Source organism: Podarcis pityusensis (genome assembly GCF_964106645.2).
Source record: "Podarcis pityusensis genome assembly, chromosome: 12".
NCBI classification, from domain to species: Eukaryota; Metazoa; Chordata; class Lepidosauria; order Squamata; family Lacertidae; genus Podarcis; species Podarcis pityusensis.
In genome coordinates this window covers 52846176-52867292 of record NC_138037.1, presented here as the reverse complement: position 1 = coordinate 52867292, position 21117 = coordinate 52846176, and the positions used below count along the sequence as shown (strand labels likewise).

The following is a 21117-nucleotide window of genomic DNA, read 5'->3' as shown; positions in this document are numbered from 1 at the left end:
ATGAAGTTTACGGCATGTAATGCTTTAAGAGAGAATATTATGAAAATGATATACAGGTGGTACATGACCCCAGTCAAGCTTGCAAAAATTTATCATTTGCCCGATAACAAATGTTGGAAATGTAAAGAAACTGAAGGTACATTCTTTCACCTTTGGTGGACGTGCCCAAGGATTAAGGCTTTCTGGGAAATGATATATAATGAACTGAAAAAGGTATTTAAATATACCTTCTTGAAGAAACCAGAGGCCTTTCTCTTGGGCATAGTCGGCCAATTGGTGCCAAAGAAGGATAGAACTTTTTTTTATGTATGCCACAACAGCAGCAAGAATACGCATTGCAAAGTATTGGAAGACACAAGATCTACCCACCCTGGAAGAATGGCAGATGAAGCTGATGGACTACATGGAACTGGCAGAAATGACTGGCAGAATCCGAGACCAGGGAGAAGAGTCCGTGGAAGAAGATTGGAAGAAATTCAAAGACTATCTACAGAATTATTGTAAAATTAATGAATGTTAGAATGATGTTGGATAGAAATTAAGTGGTTTCCAGCTGTAATGCTTTAAGGGATGATGAAAAATGGGTTGTTAATAGGTAAAAATTTAACGTTACTATTTTAAGACTAAAGATTAGGATAAATAAAGAGGGTAAGGATTTGCTGAACCAACAAATTGAACTGGAATACAAAAAAGGAAGGTATGAGGAGGTCCGGGAAACAAGCTAAAGGAAAACAAGCAATGGAAAATCTGTGTGTTTTTAACTTTTTTTATTTTGTATTTTTGTTATTTTTTTCATTTTTATTGTAATACTTTAAAAAAGCTTAATAAATATCTTATAAAAAAAAATAAATCCTTGCCACCCTGGGTTGCTGTAGTGACTCAGCTGGACAAGGGCTGGGTGAATGACACAGTTCCACCTTTCTCTCTACTGCTGGATGTGTTTCTGTGTGTGTTATGTACTGAAGTTCTCACCCTGGGCCAGCAGGGGGATACTGTAGATAGTTATGCAAATAAGGGATCGAAAGTGATGTTCAGTGATTGGATAGTTTTAGAAAATTGTTACAGTTACATTGTACTGGAGCTCTATATAAGCAGGCTGACTGAACCCTTCAGTTCAGTTCTGTCCTGGCCTGTGAATAAACAAGAGCTGTTTGAAGAATCGCTGTGTCGTCTGATATGTTCACCCACAACTTAACAGTGTGGGCAAATTCTGTAGAGCTTTGGGCTTTATTCTGTCAAATATATATGCAATAACTTAAAAAAAAAAAACAACAACTGAGAGATAAGCATGAAGTCCACTGCACCTTTACATCGCTCGCAGCACATCCCTCTCTGCTTTATGACCAGAGCACACTCCTTAGAAAGCACTGGGCACTTCTCTCGTTTGCATGTCACTTCCTTGTTCTGTGGGGAGGAAAAGAGGAGAGCAAAATAACAGCATCAGTCTCCATTTTCTCCCAATAAGGTAGCACACCATGAAGTCAGATTCAGAAAAATTTCCCTCTGCTCCACAAGGAATCTTTGGGATACAGAGAGGACATTATACCCCTTCTTCATACAGAGATGCTTTCCCTCTTGCGACACAAATGCATCAGCAGGGAGTTGAAAAACTGGGGAGAAAGGGGGAGTGGTGGCAACTTTAAAAAGGATACTGAACCTAGATAAAGGTATGCCAAAGGAAACATGTGACTCGTTTCATACTAATGTTACTTTTTGGTATACTGTAGAAATGATAATATTTGTGTAAACTATAGCTGGGACTTCAGAATACCTGGCATTGGACTTCCTTGTGCGAACAAAAATATTTAGCCACGACTATTCAACAGGTTTGCATAGTAGAGTTAGTTTTTTTTAAAAAAATGAAAGTCTGAATTTCCAAACTAAATAAAGACAAAGATGGCTTCAATGAACTTCTTTCTTTCTAACAAACAATAAAACTGCAAACCAAAGACACAATCCAGGGAACACAAGCAGCAGTAATGCTGAAAGGAAAAGTTCTTTAAATAAATGCATGGTCAAATAAACATTATGCCCTTTCAAGTCTCATTGGTTTAAATTAGGAGTGACTAAGCTTTTTCAGACTGGGGGCCACATTTGCTGTTGGCCAAACCTCCCAGGGCCACATGCTAGAAACAGCAATGGACAAGTGAAAGCAGGAGCCAATCTAGCTTGTGTGATCACTCTGCACATTCTCTACAGCCTAGCACTATGGTGGCAGAGACACGGCTCTCTCTGATCTTCAGGGATTGGAAGAGAAGAGAGCGTTAATTTTCTACTCATCACAGCACTGAGCTAGGAAAGAAGGTGATGGGAAGTAAGATACCCTAAACCCCCCGATGAACTGGCTTCTCCTTCCTCTTGCAAACAACCACTGCAAGCAGGTCAGGGCGCTACAGAAACAGAAAGGAGTTTTTATTTTTAATTTTGTGTTTTAATTTCGCCTGAATTGTGCCCCTTACATTACAATAAATAAATAAATCTAATAACTGATCTCAAACTGTCAGTACAAGACCTGATTCAAGGCTACGTGGCTGCAGCAGTGTGAGAGAACTTCCTGCTGTGATTCAGTTTGCTTCCAGCGAGGAAAACTGAGTGAAGGCAGTAATACTGGTAATAAATAACAAAACTGATGGGTGACAATCTTCTGATCTTCAAGCATCTCCTACCACTCGGCCCCACCCTAGCCTTGCACCATTTTTTTTTTTTAGAAATAACATTTTACTACTGGAAATTCCTTCCTTAAACACAGCAAAGTGGGGGGGGGGGAGGCCTCTGCTTAAAGCCCCACCTATAATTACTGGTTTGGTCCATTACATGACACAGAAGCTCATTTGCCAGATGCCACCGTCCACTTAGCAGATCATATGGCATAATTAGAGACCCCCAAAAGGAGGGGGAAATCAAAGGGGAAGGAAGAATGTCAATCATAAAATGAAGTCATGAAGAGCCTCTGAGCTTCATTGTTTCCTAAGGCCCAAGCCAAGGTACGTTTAAAGGTTAGCTCAAAGTGAGGAGATTTGGGCTTTTAAAAGGCGGGGGTGTATCTTCCCAGCTATCCTACGCCATCTTATTCCTTCTGCAGTAAGTGCAGACAATGTTTTGTTATAAGCTATGATTCATTATTCCCTCACCAAGCCAAATCTGCAATTATTTCAACTGCAGTGACTATAAAGTATGAGCAGGAAGAATTTGAGTTCTCAAGCAGAGGAATAGCTGCTGTAAGAATACTGTCTATTGTCAGAATGATTCAGTCCTGTGTTATTCTGGCTCTTTTGCACAAGTATACAATTGCAAACACTTAGTCATAAATCTGGGTTAGGTGGACTCCAGCTCACCAATACAGCTCCCCTGCACTTCCGAATGGGCTCAGTGCAAGCACAGTGTACATTTAGGAAACTGGCTAAGTAATGTCAGGGCCAAAATTTGTCTTTTAATGGGGCACCATTTAAGAAAGAGGGGCAGAGAGATTTTTCCATGTAAGTAAAGATTCATAGCAAGCTTCAAGTAATATATTCAAACTTAAAATGCAGAAAAGCTGCCTATGTTAAGAGATGTGTTCAGTTTTATTTTTAAAAAACCTAACCAAGTTATCAGCACACATTTAAGAGTCACTATTATTATTATTATTATTATTATTACATTTCTATACTGCCCTTCCTCAAATCACAGGGATTTCAAGCCCATGCCCATTTGCTTATTTATCAACAACTAGCTAGTTTGGGGTTCTTCCTGATGTTTAGTTTGAATCTCTTTTCTTGGAACTTGAGGCCATTGGTTCAGATCCTAGCATCTGGAACAGGAGAAAACAAGCTTGCTCCATCCTCCATGTGACAGCCCTTTAGATATTTGAAGATGGCTATCATAACTCCTCTCAGCCTCCTCTTTTCTAGGCTAAACATACCCAATTCCCTCAACCATTACTCATAAGGCTCAGTTTCCAGACCCCTGATCATCCTGGTCATCCTCCTCTGCACAAGTTCCAGCTTGTCCATATCCTTCCTACATTGTGGTGCCCAGAACTGAATACAGTGGTACCTCAGGTTACATATGCTTCAGGTTACATACGCTTCAGGTTACAGACTCCACTAACCCAGAAATAGTACCTCGGGTTAAGAACTTTGCTTCAGGATGAGAACAGAAATTGTGCTCCGGCAGTGTGGCAGCAGCAGGAGGCCACATTAGCTAAAGTGGTGCTTCAGGTTAAGAACAGTTTCAGGTTGAGAACGGACCTCCGGAATGAATTAAGTACTTAACCCGAGGTACCACTGTACAGTACTCCAGGAGTGGTCTGACCAATGCAGAATACAGTGGGACAATAGACTTCTATTGATCCAGCCTAGAATGGCATTTGCTATTTTTTCTGCTGCATCACAGTTGACTCGTGTTAAGCTTGTAGTCTACTAAGACCTCTAAAGCTTTTTTACATCTATTACTGGCAAGTCAGGTGCCCCCCATCTTATACTGGTGCAGCTGGTTATTCTTGCCTAAGTACAGAACCTGGCATTTATCCCTACTGAAATTCATTTTGCTCGTTTTGGCCCAGTTCTCCAATCTTTTTGTCATACTGAATCCAAATTCTGTCTTCAGCAGCATTGTCTACCCCTCCATTTTGGTGCCATCTGCAAATTTGATGAGTATCCCTTCAAAACCTTCATCCATGTCCTTTATAAAGATATGTTGAAGAACAATTAGCCCAGGACAGAACCCTGTATCACCCCACTTGCCACTTTTCTCCTAGGATGTCGATGAATGAGTCAACCAGCTACAAAGCCACCTAACAGTTATCTCGTCCAGACAGAGCATACCCATCATGTCTAGTATCCACTGATAGCCTTATCCTCCACATATTTTTCTAATCCTGTATTGTGGGAGCAAATTCCATAGTTTAACCATGCATTGTGTGAAGAGGTACTGTATTTGCTTTCGCCTGACCTGAATCATTTAGCAATTCCCTTCTGTACCCTGAAATAGAGGCACTACCATGAAAATACAGGATGCTCCCACAACTGTTCACTTAGAATTGCTGTATTAAAAACTCATATGGGGGAAAACCCCAAGCCTTCTCCTTTGTCTCATTCTCCCACTTTAATATCCATGCAATTGTTCTATTCCCTCCCCTCCTCTTTCAAGTCTCTTCTCACCACCCACTTCTTTTGCAAATCAATTCCCAGTCCAGCCTAAGCCCTAATTATGCATCCGCTACTACCTGGCTGTCACCCCACCTCACCCCATGGCCAACTCACACTCCCTCCCTCCAGGTTACAAGTGAATTTTTCAGTCGCTTCAAATGAACTGAAACATCCAGCACAAGGAAATGTCCTGTGTAGCTCAAAAGTTTACATGCAACATTGTGGTCTTAACCAATGTACTATTTTACCATTCCTTTCTGGCCAAAAGGATTTGTCAAAGTTCCAGACGTAATGGAGCATTGTTTTATAATAGAGGTAAAAAGCAAAACAAAAAGCTGTCTGCCTGATGAAGAGGTCTATACAGGTCGAAAACCTGCATGAGTCTCTGCCAGCACACAGTTGGCTCAAGGAAGATATTGCATTACCTATTCTATACTTCAAAAGATCTGCTGAATATTCATCTCTTAAAACAAGCATGTGTAATTCCACTGAAACCTTTGGAGTTGTGCCTGCTTTCTGCTCCAGCTAGATATGACCCTTAAACCATTCCAGAATATTCCTTTGAAAAGTGTTATGGTCTAACATGATTCATACCATGTAGCCTATATCTTCAGAAATGTCATGAATAGTAAAACTTGATGTGGAGGAAAAGGACATTTCTCTGTATAATCATTCCACCCCTCCCCTTTTTTTATCTTGCCCCTCAGATTAAGCAGAGTTGGTAAATCATTGTTTGGTCTATTGTAGTCTACTGTTGTAAAAGGCAGGTCTCCGAGGCCCTGTATGGATTGTAAGGAAAGAAGATAAAACCTCATCAAACAAGGAACAATTCTGTTGCTTTTTGTTTTAATCCGCCTCCCAAAATTTCACTCTTAAGTGGTGCCACTAGTCTAGTGAAATCCATCTTGCTCTTTGTAGGGGACGAGAGGGGGAGTAGAGTAACTTGGTCAAATAAGCCTTAACTGGGAAATCTGTTGCTTCCAGTTGTTTCTTTAACCATAAAGTGCATCATTTCAATACTTTCTTCCAGCCATTAACTCGCAGCAAAAAAGGGACAAAAATAAAGAAAAGCCAATACAGCCAAAACTCTTTATACATTGTCTACAGTGTGCTTCAGAAGCTGTTGAAAGCTCACAGATCTGTCGATAATGCTCCTTCAAAGGGGGGGGGGGGACCCCGCCTGACTGCAACTTTCGGAAGCCAACTTTTTTATAAGGCAAGGAGGAGAGGATTTCCCCCCTCTTTTGTCATTAAAAAAAAATAAAGGACAGCAGTGTAGTTTTGGCATCCGTGAGTACAGAAGAGACATATTGCTCATAAATATATAAACCATTTTATAAATCATAAAGCTAGGAGTCAGGCAAAATCCATAATAGGATCCCAAGATTCATAATAAATAATATGTAATTACAGTCATGCACAACAGTTATTTTAAACAGATGGTTTACAGATTCACATCTGGGTGTTTTTTAAATTTAGTTTTCATGCATAAACACCGGGAGAGATCATAAATATTAGACCATGGATGGTTTTTTTAAAAAAGAAACCTGAGGACTGGGAGGAAGATCTCCCTCTGAAGTTAACAGTTGCTGTGCATGGTATAGTAGTGGGTTCCTGAGAAGCTCCCGCTCACTTCATTGTGGCTTGTGCAAGAGAACTTCCCTGATAATTCTGCAGGGTACAGTCAGGATGAGGTGGGAAGTGGTGGGTGGGAGAGTAAGATAGTGTTTCTAAAACCAATGCAGAGTGACAATTGATGCAATTACACTATGATTACTTAGCCAGACATTCAGGGCTTATCCTAGAATCTCAGACTTGCCTGAAAATAAGGAATTTGGGGTTACTCGGAAGAGTCAATTGGATAATTCTATCTACTAAAGGCCTACACCTAGAGATTTTCAAATCAATACATACAGCTCCCACCTCACCCCATCCCACCGTCCTGATTGTTTCCCACTCTTATCTCTGTAAATTACCTCTTTAGTTTCTTCCTCTCTGCTTTCTTAGAGTCCTCCTGTTTCTCCAGCTTGTTTTCTCATCCAACCCTTCTACTTATCTTTCCCTTAAAGCCCCCACTTCTGAGAATACTGCAAATACTTTCTGCCACATCTCTCAGGTATTAGGAACTTCATTTCTCTTGAGTTGCCCTCATTCCTGGCCTTATTTCACATAGTTTCTCAACTACTCCAGCATTCTTGCTGTTGTCAGTCCCTCCCCTTACATATTCCACCTAGCAGACACACCTATCCTGAAGCCCTGTGCAAGGTTTCAGTCAACCAAATTAATCTTCCAATTTGTCCACAGAAGCTGCATTGTTTCGTCAACTACCTATCACTAAGCTCTCCCTCTCAGCAATTAAAATGTTTAAGAACATTCCATAGTCTCGCAGCAGCCCAGCCAATGGCTGAGAGGATCAGAACAATTTCTTCTGTAAAATTAGCAAAAGAACTACCATTTTCAGAGATAAGGAGTGTGAAGGAGCTCCCATAGACAGCTAGGGAACAAAATGCACATCTGTGCTTTGTTCACAAATATACATTCCTTCCCCAACCAGGTCCATATCAATGAATAAACTCCAGCTCCTCGAAAGATTCCATCAACGGTGTCTCTGAAAAATTTTACACATCACTTGGGAAGACAGGCAAACTAATACCAGTGTAGTGGAAGAAGCAAAGATCACCAGTGTTGAAGCAATGATTCTTCAACATCAACTTCGTTGGGACTGGTCATGTTGTGCGGATGCCTGATTATCGTCTTCCAAAACAACTACTCTATTCCGAACTTAAAAATGGAAAGCGTAATGCTGGTGGTCAACAAAAGAGGTTTAAAGACTCTCTCAAGGCAAATCTAAAAAAAATGTAGTATAAACACTTGCCTATGACTGCTCCAACTGGAGAACAGCCTTTACCAAAGGTGTCATAGGCTTTGAAGACACTCGAACTCAGGATGCAAAGGAGAAATGTGCTAAGAGGAAGGTATGCTTGGCAAAGCCACATCGTGATCAACTCCCGCCTGGAAACCAATGTCCCCAACTGTGGAAGTATGTGTGGATCCAGAATTGGCCTCCATAGTCACTTACGGACTCATTGTTAAAACCGTGTTTATGGAAGACAATCTTACTCGGCTACGAGTGATCGCCAAAGAAGAAGGAAGAAGAAGAAGAAGAATACCCTACGCAAGTAAATAAGTTTATTCATGAATACTTATTGGGGTGAAGGTTACACATACCCCCTTAGTTCTGCTGACACCCCTTTCTTACAAGAAAGCAGGTTTTTAAATCTCTGCCAATTTGTACCCCATTCACTTTGTTACACAGGAGGCCCTGAGATATAAGCTCATTTCTTTCCACAGAGCTTCCTTCTTTGCTTAATTTCTTGGTTATGCTAGAGTGCAGCTCTAGATGTGAGAGATGCAACCCAGCAACAAACTTTGACATACATAATGAACAAGAGAGATCTGATCACTTCGTTAGAAGCCAGTTTCTTTTACTTATCATGAATTACTGGACTGAAATTTCATTTTCTGTGGTAATCAAAGTTTGCGTCAAGTCATTCACAAGGCAGACAAACCTAACAGAGGCTGACTTCAATGTTGCCTGTTCTGCAATCTTGCCTCACCAATAATTTATTCATCCCCAAAGCATGGCCTATATTTTACCTACCATCAAAGAGCTCTGTGTATAAAAGGCCCATTATAATGACAAATCATATCAGGAATAATAAAAAAAAAATCTTAAGTCATATGGTATAGTAAAATAAAATGCCAACATGAAAAGTTTTTTTTTTTAATCGAAAATGTTTGGCAAAGACCTGGAACAGGATCTGTTCCAAACCACAGTTTTAGGTCAGCTGCCAAAATTCCAAAAGGATTCCCTATTGCGTCTCAGCTAAAAGAAAGAAAAAAGAAACTATCAACCACTCTTAAGAATTGCTTTCTTCAACAGGCATGTGGCTTGGAACAGGAGCTGTGCTTTCTTTTGGGAATGTGGGGAGCACTCTAGAATAACTTGACTTGCTGTGTTCTGAGCCTAAGGTTTGATTATAAGGTGCAGAGGGAAAACAGCTTGTACAACGAGCACAGATGCTAATTCTCAAGATGCTAATTTCACTTCCAGTGTTACATTCCAGCTGTGTTTTCTTATTCTTCTTGTTTTGAAAAGATGTTTTCAACAGCCTTGTATTGTATTTTCAGTGTCATGCAGCTTTTCAAAATATTTCTCCTGTGCCACTTCAATAAATCTGGAAAATACATAATCTACCCTTTGTTATATATGCTCAAAATTCTGGATAGCGTTGAAGATCTCATTGGGTCATTTCACATGGGTATGTATTCTAAAGAGCACAAGAGGAATCATCATGCTCACACACTGCACATGAAGCATTTTGTACAAGCCTAGGCTTATATCATTTATTGCATTTGCTAATCTACTATTATTTAGACTTGCTAGTTGCTTGCTACCCAAAGGTCTCTAAGCAATTTACAGCATGTTAGATGTCTACATTTTTCCTGAGTTACAAATATGAATGGGTGGGTGGATAAATCTCTGTTCAGCCTAAACATCTTTGCCTCAGGACCTGCCCAAGCTATCCATGAGGTCCTGCTTCATGTTGTTGTAACCACCTGAAGGCACGTCAAGTGGTGAAGAAAAACATCACTTTTCAGTAACGGTGCTCTTCTTGTGAAACTCCTTGCATAGTGAAGTCAACTTTGCCACGGTACCATCCCCATGCTGAATCGTGCCGACGAATCTTTCCTTTAAAGTAAATTCAGTGAATTCTCGGTTCCGACATTGCATTTGCTATATGCGCATCTCAGCTGGAACCATTCCAAAAGCACTGCTGCATCCGTGCCAAAACTGGCCCTGAATCTTGCAGGCTGAAAGGACCACAGTGCCCAGAGCAGCAGGGCATTGTTGATACTAAGTATGGATGGTGTTACAGATCGGCTACGAGGGGTCTCTGCCAACATCTATTACTCCCTTTGGCATTCCACCCTGACCCAAAGGAGATATTAATCAAAGCAAAGTGTTATGTACTGAGTTGAATAGGATCCAAACTGTAGCAGTCTGATTGGTCCTAGAACAATAGGATCCAAAAGGCAGCAGTCTGATTGGTCCTAGAACAATAGGATTCAGAATGCAGCAGTCTGATTGGTCCTAGAACAATGCAGCAGTATGATTGGTTGGCAGGAACCACCCAATCCTGCTCCAGATAGAAGTGAATCCACAACCTGATTGGCTTACAGTAGAATTCCAGAATTAGCCAATCATGTGCAGCCCATTGTGTAAATAATGTATATAAAGCAGATACTGTGAGGGGACATTTATTCATTCCTCCTCACCACTATGAGCTGAATAAAGAGCATGAAATCACTTTGCGACTCTGAGTATATTTCACTGGCGACGAGGATGGGATCCCGCTGAGCTGACTGCCACACACAGCACCGCAGCACCGCCAACTGCCGCACCGCTGCCTCGCACCGTGTATCCAGGCTTCAGCTCCGGGGCACAAGGAACTCAGAATGGCAGCCAACAGCAGCTTCTCGCCATTCAACCCAGCATCTGGAGACTGGGAAGCGTACGCCTCCCGTTTCACCTTCCTCCTAGAAGCCAAAGGGGTCACCGACGAAGAAGACGCCAAGAAGAGGGCGATATTCTTCAGCGTCTGCGGAGAGGAGACGTTTGAAATCGCCCGGGCTCTCCTTGCGCCTGAAGACGTCGCTACTGTTCCATACAAAACAATAATGGAACAGCTGAAGGGGCACTTTTCGCCGCAGCCCTCAGTGGTGGCTCGTCGAAATGCCTTCTACGCAAAGCGGCAAGCCCCTGGGGAAACCATAACTGGGTTTGTGACCTCTCTCCGCCAAGCCGCCCGGTTCTGCAACTTCTCAGAGCTGGAGAACATGCTTCGTGACCGCCTCGTCGGTGGCCTGAAGGATGAGAAGCTGCAACGACGCCTCTACGCTAAGAAGGACCTAACGTTCCAGGTCGCTCTGGAGGAGGCCCTGGCAACAGAAGCTGCCGAGAGGTCGACCCAAGAGGCACGGCCGAGCCTGCCATCCCAACCGAGGGTCCACCATGAAGACCTCACCGACGACTCAGGATCCGACAGGGAGGAGGTGCACCGAGTACAGCAGCGCACTCAAGCAGCGCACAGACCACAGCTGCCTCGACGAGAAGGAGGGAACTGCGCAAGCTGCGGGGAGAGTCACGAGAGGAGGACCTGCCGTTTCCGCAACGCAGAGTGCAGGCAGTGCAGAAAATCGGGACACATCGCCCGGGTGTGTCGGGCTCGGCCCACCCGACACCAGGCATCAGATGACCAATCCAAGAGCCCCAGGTCCCGGGGCCCAACGCACCAAGGCAACTCGACGGAGCTCACGGACTTCCAGGTATACCAGTTGCCCCACCCCAACGTAGAGAAAATTTATGTAGAGGTACAGATAGAGGGGGCCCCATGCCGCATGGAGCTTGACACGGGTTCAACTCTATCCATAATCTCGGCAAGGACCTTAAGGAAACTGTGTCCCACTGGGGGTCCCAAACTCAGGCCGGCCCCATTCACCCTCCGGGACTTCCAGAAACGTAAGGTCCCCACAATGGGGGTGGGGACCTTCAGGGTGCAATACCGAGGGCGGACGCGGCAACTGGACTTGCTTGTGGTCAAGGGCCCCTACATTAGCTTACTGGGATTGGCATGGTTTGGACCACTGGGGCTAGCTGTCACCGGGGTGAACCACACTAGCTTACAAGTGGACGTGGACGCCATATGCAAGGAATTTCCAGGGGTTTTCGATGGGAAATTGGGACAGTATACGGGCCCCCCCATTGCGCTACAGCTTGACCCCGCAGTACGACCGGTCAGGCTCAAGGCCCGCCGGGTCCCGTTCGCCTTGAAACCCCGTATAGACGAGGAATTGGACCGACTCGTAGAGCAAGGAGTGCTGGAGCCGGTGCCTAATGCTCCCTGGGAAACCCCAATCGTCACACCCGTCAAGCCTAATGGTTCGGTCCGCATCTGCGCAGACTACAAATGTACCATAAACAAGGCCCTCACGGCCCACGCATACCTAGTGCCAGTGGTCAGCCATGTCCTTGCCACCCTGGCTGGGTCGAAAATATTTGGCAAGCTGGACTTGGCCCAAGCATATCAACAGCTGCCAGTAGATGAGGCCACAGCAGAGGCACAGACGATTGTGACGCACAGAGGAGCGTTCAGGGTAAAGCGGCTGCAATTCGGTGTCAGCGTGGCACCAGGCATATTCCAGAATATAATGGACTCTCTCCTTAAAGGGATTCCTGGCGTCACCCCCTTCTTCGATGATGTGTTGATTGCCGGCCCCACACCAGAGGAGTTTGAGGACCGCCTCCGCACCGTTCTGCACCGTTTCCAGACGGCGGGTCTCAAGGTGAAGCGGGAAAAATGTCTACTAGGAGTGCCTCAGGTGGACTTTCTGGGATTTATGGTGGACGCAGAAGGGGTCCACCCGACTGGGGACAAGGTACGGGCCATTTGTGATGCCCCAGCGCCCAAGAGCAAGACTGAACTTCAGGCCTTCTTGGGGCTATTGAACTTTTACCATTCCTTCCTTCCCCACAAGGCGGCGGTAGCGGAGCCCCTACACAGACTCCTGGACAAGCGGGCCCCTTGGGTGTGGGGCCAGCGCCAGGAGGCCGCATTCCAGGCAGTCAAGGACTTGCTTGTCTCAAACTCGGTCTTGGCACACTTCGACGAGAGGCTGCCGGTGGTGCTAGCATGCGACGCCTCACCCTATGGCATTGGAGCTGTCCTGGGGCACCAACTCCCGGATGGAAGAGAGGTACCGGTGGCGTACTTTTCCCAGACACTCAACACAACCGAGCGGAACTACTCGCAAATCGACAAGGAGGGTCTGGCAATCGTAAAGGGAGTAAAAAAATTCCATGATTTCTTGTACGGGCGGCCCTTCACCGTGGTGACTGACCACAAGCCGTTGCTTGGCTTGTTTGCCCCCGAAAAGCAGACCCCCCAAGTGCTGTCTCCTCGCGTCCTCAGGTGGTCAATTTTCCTTGCCAGCTACCAGTATGCACTGATTCACCGACCTGGGAAGGCGATGGGCCATGCGGACGCCCTCAGCAGGCTACCACTACCGGAAACAGGCCCTGACCCAGCACCTGCACAAGAGGTTATGAGCCTGGAGCTGCTTCCCGACCGCCCCATTCAGGCACAAGAAGTTGCACACCATTCCAAGAAAGATAGGGTCATCTCCCGGGTCCTGGACTGGGTGTGGAGGGGATGGCCCAGCAGCAGCCCCGGGCCAGAATTCGCCGGCTACACAACCCGCAAACATGAACTGTCGGCCCACAAGGGGTGCCTGTTATGGGGAAGCAGAGTCGTTGTTCCCCAGCCCCTCTGCAAAAGGGTCCTCACAGCCCTACACGAGACACATCCAGGGGTAGTAAGAATGAAGGCCCTTGCCAGGAGTTAGGTGTGGTGGCCGGGGATCGATGGAGAGATAGAGGCCTGGGTCAAACACTGCCAGGCCTGCCAAGAATCCCGCCCAGATCCCCCAAGGGCCCCAGTCCAGTCCTGGGAGTCCGCCCGAGCACCATGGTCACGCCTGCATGTGGATTTCGCTGGCCCCTTTCAGGGGAAAACATTCTTCATAGTGGTGGACTCCTACACCAAATGGCTGGAAGTCGCACTGGTACCGTCCACTTCCACGTCCGCAGCCATCCGGGTACTACGCAGGCTGTTTGCAACCCACGGGCTCCCTGACACTCTCGTCTCAGACAACGGGACTGCATTTACGTCAGGAGAATTCCAAACCTTCACAGCGCAGAACGCCATCCGCCACATCCGTTCGGCGCCGTTCCACCCTGCCACCAATGGCCAAGCAGAACGCATGGTGCGGACCACCAAGGACACCCTTCGCCGCATGACGCAAGGGGACTGGGAGTACCGCCTTGCCACATTCCTTCTAGCACAGCACAGCACCCCCAGCTCAACGACTGGCCGGAGCCCCGCTGAACTACTAATGGGTCGGCGCCTTGCAATCAGATTGGACCGCCTTCACCCCGATAGAGCTCAGGATGAGATAGTGGTGGGGGAAGGCAGGAACCCCCGGACCTTCGAGGCCCAGGACCCAGTGTACGCAAAGAATTTTGGGGCAGGCCCAGCATGGGTACCCGCCACAATCACCAGGGTCACTGGCCCCGTGTCGTACGAGGTGCTAACGGATGGGGGGCAATGCTGGCGCCGCCACTGCGACCAGATACGGCGACGATTCCCGGGAGAAAACCAGGAGGAGGACAGGTCAGAGGAGTCCCAAGGGAACAGCGGGGCAGTGAGGCCCATAGAGCAGGAGGGGCCAGCAGGAGAGGCAGAATCAGTAAATACAGAGAGGACCCGTGAGGCCGAAAGGACACCGGAACCAGAACCACGACTGAGCGAGCCGGTTGCACCAGACCAAACAGCCGCATCACAGCCAGCATCCTTGGAACACGAGCCAGAACCCGGAGCCCGGACCAGGGAACACCCCAGGCCACAACGCACACGTAGGCCGCCGGCATACCTTGAGGACTATGAATGCGACCTCCCGGGCAGGACTGGAACTTAGAGGGGAGGGGTGTTATGTACTGAGTTGAATAGGATCCAAACTGTAGCAGTCTGATTGGTCCTAGAACAATAGGATCCAAAAGGCAGCAGTCTGATTGGTCCTAGAACAATAGGATTCAGAATGCAGCAGTCTGATTGGTCCTAGAACAATGCAGCAGTATGATTGGTTGGCAGGAACCACCCAATCCTGCTCCAGATAGAAGTGAATCCACAACCTGATTGGCTTACAGTAGAATTCCAGAATTAGCCAATCATGTGCAGCCCATTGTGTAAATAATGTATATAAAGCAGATACTGTGAGGGGACATTTATTCATTCCTCCTCACCACTATGAGCTGAATAAAGAGCATGAAATCACTTTGCGACTCTGAGTATATTTCACAAAGGTTTGAGCTTGCACAAAGACCCTACATAATTTACACTGCAAATTTTCATCCTGCCACCAAGTTATATAAGCAGCTCACACCACTCCCTAAAGGCCAAACAATCACTTCCTGTGGTGTGCCTGATGCTTAAACAAATTTTATCCTGCACTCAGCTGCACACCTGAGTCTTTCAGTCTGTAGGATATGGCCCTTGTACTAAAGAAATAAATGTGTGTGTGCTTGTACTGGTGTAAAAATGACAGAGAGAGAAGGGGGGGCACTATATCCCCATTTAAATACAATAGTTTGATGGGATGGGAGTCCATTATATTAAACATATGTTTTGCTCTGTTTCCCTAATTGCCACTGCTTTCCCCTCATTCACCTCAATGGATCAAAGCTGTTTATGGTTTAAGCAGTTTCACTCACAATAAAAACTTAGGGTTGGTTAAAAAAACTTTTAAAAAATAAATTAATAAGCACAGGTATACTTATTTTATTTTTAGTATTAAATTTGTATACCACCCAATTCCCCTCAGGTCTCAGGGTGGTTACAACATAAAATCACAATGCAAAAACACCAAATATGTAATAAAAACAAAAACAACCCAATAACGCCCCCCAACACCGTTTAAAATCGCATTGGAAGTCAATCAGCCAAAGGCCTGGATGAAGAGGAAAGTTTTTGCCTGTCGCCTAAAGGTGTATAATGAAGGCACCAGCCAAACTGCCCTAGGGAGAGCATTCCACAAATGGGAAGCCACTGCAGAAAAGGCCCTGTTCTCGTCTTGCCACCCTCCGGACCTCTAATGGAGGAGACACATGAAGCAGGGCCTCAGAAGATGATTTCAGGGTCTGGCTGGGTTCATATGGAAAGAGGCAGTCCTTGAGATATGTATGTAGATAGATGCATGTTCTGATGCCAAGTGAAGGCCATTCTGCCCAGGCTTTTCATAATGTGAGCCTCAGTTTTGTTTTGTTTTTAAAACAAATTTTGGGATGTAGCAGCTTCTGTTTTGTTATACTTAACAGAGTTCCTCCATTTTAAAAAATGACTTTCTGTTTTGCTTTGATTGTAAGTCATCCAGGCAATGTTATGTTATGGGGCAGCAAACAAATGTCAGCACTAAATCGTTTGAGCACCAAGGTGAAAGTATGTTACCACTGATACCATCCAGTAGATACTTGTGGAATTCACACCAAAATGTACACATCTGGAGCCACACCTCCATCAGGCTACTTTTGCCTCTACCAGAGTACAGCTTGAAAGACTATGGAAACTATTTTATTAAATATAGCAAATAGAACAACAACAAAACAAAGAACAAACCCCATCTATTCAAGGCACCAAGGGTAAGTAGATACATTTGGGGGGGCGTGGAGAGAATAAATAAAATATAGTTATCATTGCCACCAGCCGTAGACTCATGCTGTCCAAATTTCTGCTGCTGCTGAAGACATTATATATGTGATTTTTTTAATTTATTTTTTAAAGTCAGGTAGCATAGAAAGTTTCTCTTTTCCCTGCAAGAGTCTGATACTGTGCTTAATCTTTTCAGAAATTGAAATCAAGCAAACATTCCTTAGCTAGGCAACAGTATCCAAATCATTTCCATCTTTATATTATTCAATGCCCAGCTGCGACCAGAAGAAAGTTTATCAAGTCTTTAAATTTAAATTTATTATTTGGTCCCATAAATAAATATAATGACCAAAGCTCTGCTGACAAAAATAATAGTCTCTCTTGTATTTTTTTTTTTTTTTAAGTTCCTGGTGAACAGTTAGCCAGAATCTTTGCACCTCTGCCTCCATAGCATTGGTGGGCACTAGAGCCAAATTGTTATTGTTTAGGTGGGAGACTGTTGTTGTAAGACAATGGCCTAATTGACAGCAGCATTACAGTTTTTAAAATACTGGGCATCAATAGCATGTTCATTTCTTACATGTAGTATCTCATGTAATATTCAAAGCCTCCTAATGCACCGACTGCCAATTAGTTTCCAGGTCCAATTCAAAGTGCTGGTTTTCACTTATGATGTCTTAAACAGCTCAGAACACCAAAACCTCAAGGACTGCTTCTCCCCATAGAACCGACTTGGACCCTGCGATCATCATTGGAGGCCCTTCTTCATGTGTCTTCTCCATGAGAGGCCCAGAACGTGGCAACACAAGAGTGGGTGGTTCCATTTGTGTAACCCAGGGTTACCCAGGGAGTGGGTAGCCCAGGGAGGCTTGTCTGGCGCCTTCATTAGATATCTCTAGGTACCAGGCAAAAACATTCATTTCCCCCCAGGCCTTTGGCTAATTAAATGATCTATGACCTTTTAAACTGGTTTGTTACTACGGAATGTATTTTTGTGTTTTTATATTGTAAACTGCCCTGTGATCCTTGGATTAAGGGTGGTCTAGAAATTTAATACAGTGGTACCTCAGGTTACATACGCTTCAGGTTACAGACTCCGCTAACCCAGAAATAGTGCTTCAGGCTAAAAACTTTGCTTCAGGATGAGAACAGAAATCGTGCTCCGGCGGCAGCAGGAGGCCCCATTAGCTAAAGTGGTACCTCAGGTTAAGAACAGATTCAGGTTAAGAACAGACCTCCGGAACGAATTAAGTACTTAACCTGAGGTACCACTGTAAATGAATAATGAATAATAGTCTGCAATATGTCGCTGTAGGATAGCATATGCATAGTCAGCATATTATCAGTTATCATTGTATTTAGAAAATAAGCTAATTTAAAAGGGAAAAAATTGATAGTGGTTTAACAGAGTAATGGGTCTGTGTGTCCCAGCTTGTTGCCTATGTTCATTTAGGAAATACCGTAATTCTGGTCATTGAGTTTAATACTGTGGCCAAATGTGGGACTCGATGGTTTCAGATTTTATTTTATTTTTAAATGGGCTAGTAATCCATCTGAACCTAGTGCCTTGGTGTGTTTTAACCTTCTCATAGCCTATTGAATCTCTTCTTCTGAAATGTTTTTATTTAACTTATTTTTTGGTGTCTCATTGATATGTATTTAACTGAAGCTGATATAAATCCTATCTATATGATTCCTGTTGGGCTTTACTGAGCTGTACAAATCTGGAAACATAGCATTAATCTTGGACTAATCATATGCGATAGTCACATCCTTTTCTGTCACGTAATGAATTTTATTAACTGTCTGTTTCTCTTTTAATTCATGTGGAAGAGTTTGGAGTGCTTATTGCTTGCCTCGTGGTACTTCTGTTTAACACACAACAGAGATTTGGCAATCTTATATGAGCCCAGTGCTTCTAGTTCCTTACGTTTATTATCTAAAAGTCTTAAAAACTTTGAGGAGCCAGCGCATTTGTGTTTTATTTCCACGGATTCAATCTCTTGTAAGAGACCTTGCCTAATTGGATCAGTCCGCCTTTTATACATAGCAGATTCTACAATGCCTTTCCCCCTCACTGTTGCTTTTATAGCATCCCAGATTGTGGTGAAGCTCATTCTTGGGGTTATATTTATATCAAAACACTCCTTTATGGCTGCTGAAACTGATTCTACTGAGAGTTGTTTCAAAAGTAGTACTGGATCTAGATGCCGCACTGGATTAAATGGACCTTTAGTTTTAATTTGCAATCTCACCTCTACCATAACATGTTCTGTATAAAGGATAACTATCTGCCCATGTGAGTTCCTAGGCGGGCAGAGATTAGTACATAGCCCAGCAGAGAATATAACTAATAACTCAGAAAAATATGTGTGAATAAGTCTCTGACCCTCTGATTTACATGTCTCCATGCATCAACCAAATGTTAAAGGAGTGGAGCAGTACTCTTGTTGCCTTGCTAGGCTCCCACTGGGACAGAGGAATTTTTATGCAGTGCTTTGCTGCATATTACAAATTAAGATCTTTTGCTATTATCAATTGCCCTCTAGTAAATTTAATTGAAGTTATTGGTCTTGTCTAAAAAAAATAGTATTGATTTGAGTATTTTATTTGAAACCTGTTAAAACAGTCTGCCCATAGACCAGGATGTTCTGAGGTCAAGGTACTGTACACATACTGCAAAAGTTGGATTGTTTTTACAGTCATACCTCAGGTTACAGACGCTTCAGGTTGCGTTTTTTCAGGTTGCGGACTGCCAAAACCTGGAAGTACCAAAATGGATTACTTCTGGGTTTTGGCAGTCGTGCATGCGCAGAAGCGCTAAATTGCGCTTTGCGCATGCGCAGACGCACCAAATCGCAACCCACACATGCGCAGACATGCCATTGCGGGTTGCGGACACTGTGGGTTGTGAAAGTGCATCCGGCACGGATCACGCTCGCAACCCAAGCGTCCACTGTATATTACATTGACAGCAATGGTTTCCCCCAAAGAATATTGAAAAAATGTTGTTTGGTGAGTATGTTGAGACTTTTCTGGTCCCTAATATCCACTGCAAAACAACAGTATCTACTGTTTCACAGAAAGAGGGAATGGTTGCTGAAGCAGCTTTGTGTGGAAACAATCAGGAGCTCCCTTTCAAAATACAGTGGTACCCCGCAAGACGAACGCCTCGCAAGACGGAAAACCCGCTAGACGGAAGGGTTTTCCGTTTTGGAGGCGCTTCGCAAAACGAATTTCCCTATGGGCTTGCTTCGCAAGACGACAGCCCATAGGGAAATCTCCGGGACAGCGGGGAAGCGCAGCGCGTCTTCCCCACTGTCCTCGGACCTCCTCCCCCGCCCGGCATCGGAACGAAGCTCCGATGCCGGGCGGGGGGGGACGCCTCCTCCCCCCGCCCGGCATCGGAACGAAGCTCCGATGCCGGGCGGGGGGGGGGAACGCCTCCTCCCCCCGCCCGGCATCGGAACGAAGCTCCGATGCCGGGCGGGGGGGGGAGGAACGCCTCCTCCCCCCGCCCGGCATCGGAACGAAGCTCCGATGCCGGGCGGGGGGGGGGAGGAACGCCTCCTCCCCCCGCCCGGCATCAGAACGAAGCTCCGATGCGGGGGGGAACGCCTCCTCCCCCCGCCCGGCATCAGAACGAAGCTCCGATGCGGGGGGGAACGCCTCCTCCCCCCGCCCAGCTTCGGATGGCTTTCCTGAAGACTTGGGGTGGGAGGAGGGTTTTCCTTCCCACCGCCAACATTCAGAATGCTGTTCTGAATGTTGGCGGTGCGGAGGAAAAACCCTCCTCCCACGCAAGCCCCGGGAACAGAGGGAAAGCTCTGCGCGCCTTCCCCTCTGTTCCCGTACCTGTCCTGAAGGCTTGCGGTGGGGAGAAAAGCCCTTCTCCGCACCGCCAGCCTGGCAAGCGGTTTCCCTAGGAACGCATTAATTGATTTTCAATGCATTCCTATGGGAAACCGTGCTTCGCAAGACGAAAAACTCGCAAGAAGAAAAAACTTGCGGAACCAATTAATTTCGTCTTGCGAGGCACCACTGTAAAACAAACCTACCAATGCCTGTAGTGAGCCCTCCGAAATTATGATAATCAGCCCTCTCTCTATATAGCTAGGAATGTTCAAAATTAAGCACATCTTCATAGACACAAAACTCATATCACTCCTGAGCATATGTCACATTCAAAATGTCCATTTTCTTATCATTCATGTTGCATTTGAGTTGTTCTTGCGCTGTCACTGGTCCTGTGCCCAGATAGTACCTTCTCACTTTCTCTGTTGGGAGCTATACATTTTCCCTGATGTCACTGTGGGACAAGCAACCATGCACTATATATGGGTACTGGGTAGGATCAAGGCAGCTGAAAAATCCCAGGACTCTGTACCACTGATACTGAGTGCAAAGAAAAAGTGTTTGCAGTCCTACAGCGAAAAGTAAGAAGATGTTCTCCTAAATACAACAACTGAATTTCTCTAGGATGCCCATGTTTTCTCAACAAAAGAAAACTGTTGAGTTCTTTGAATAGTTCCCCAAAGTTTTACCCTACCAGTATTGTGCTTCACCTAATGATAACCTTTTTCACAGACTTTTTCATTCCGTCACTGCTTCCACTGCAGCTGCCTTGTGATTTTCTTCTCTCTCTCTCTCTCTCTCTCTCTTTC

General features: G+C 45.1%; 1 protein-coding gene across 1 annotated transcript in view; it reads right to left on the bottom strand.

Annotated features, from left to right (window-relative positions):
• Nucleotides 1-21117, bottom strand: part of BMPER (BMP binding endothelial regulator) — a 177280-nt gene that overhangs the window by 137653 nt on the left and 18510 nt on the right. The window contains exon 3 of the mRNA XM_080975869.1: nucleotides 1305-1404. Within this exon, the coding sequence (XP_080831995.1) occupies nucleotides 1305-1404 (100 nt within the window). The remainder of the gene's footprint in view (nucleotides 1-1304; nucleotides 1405-21117) is intronic.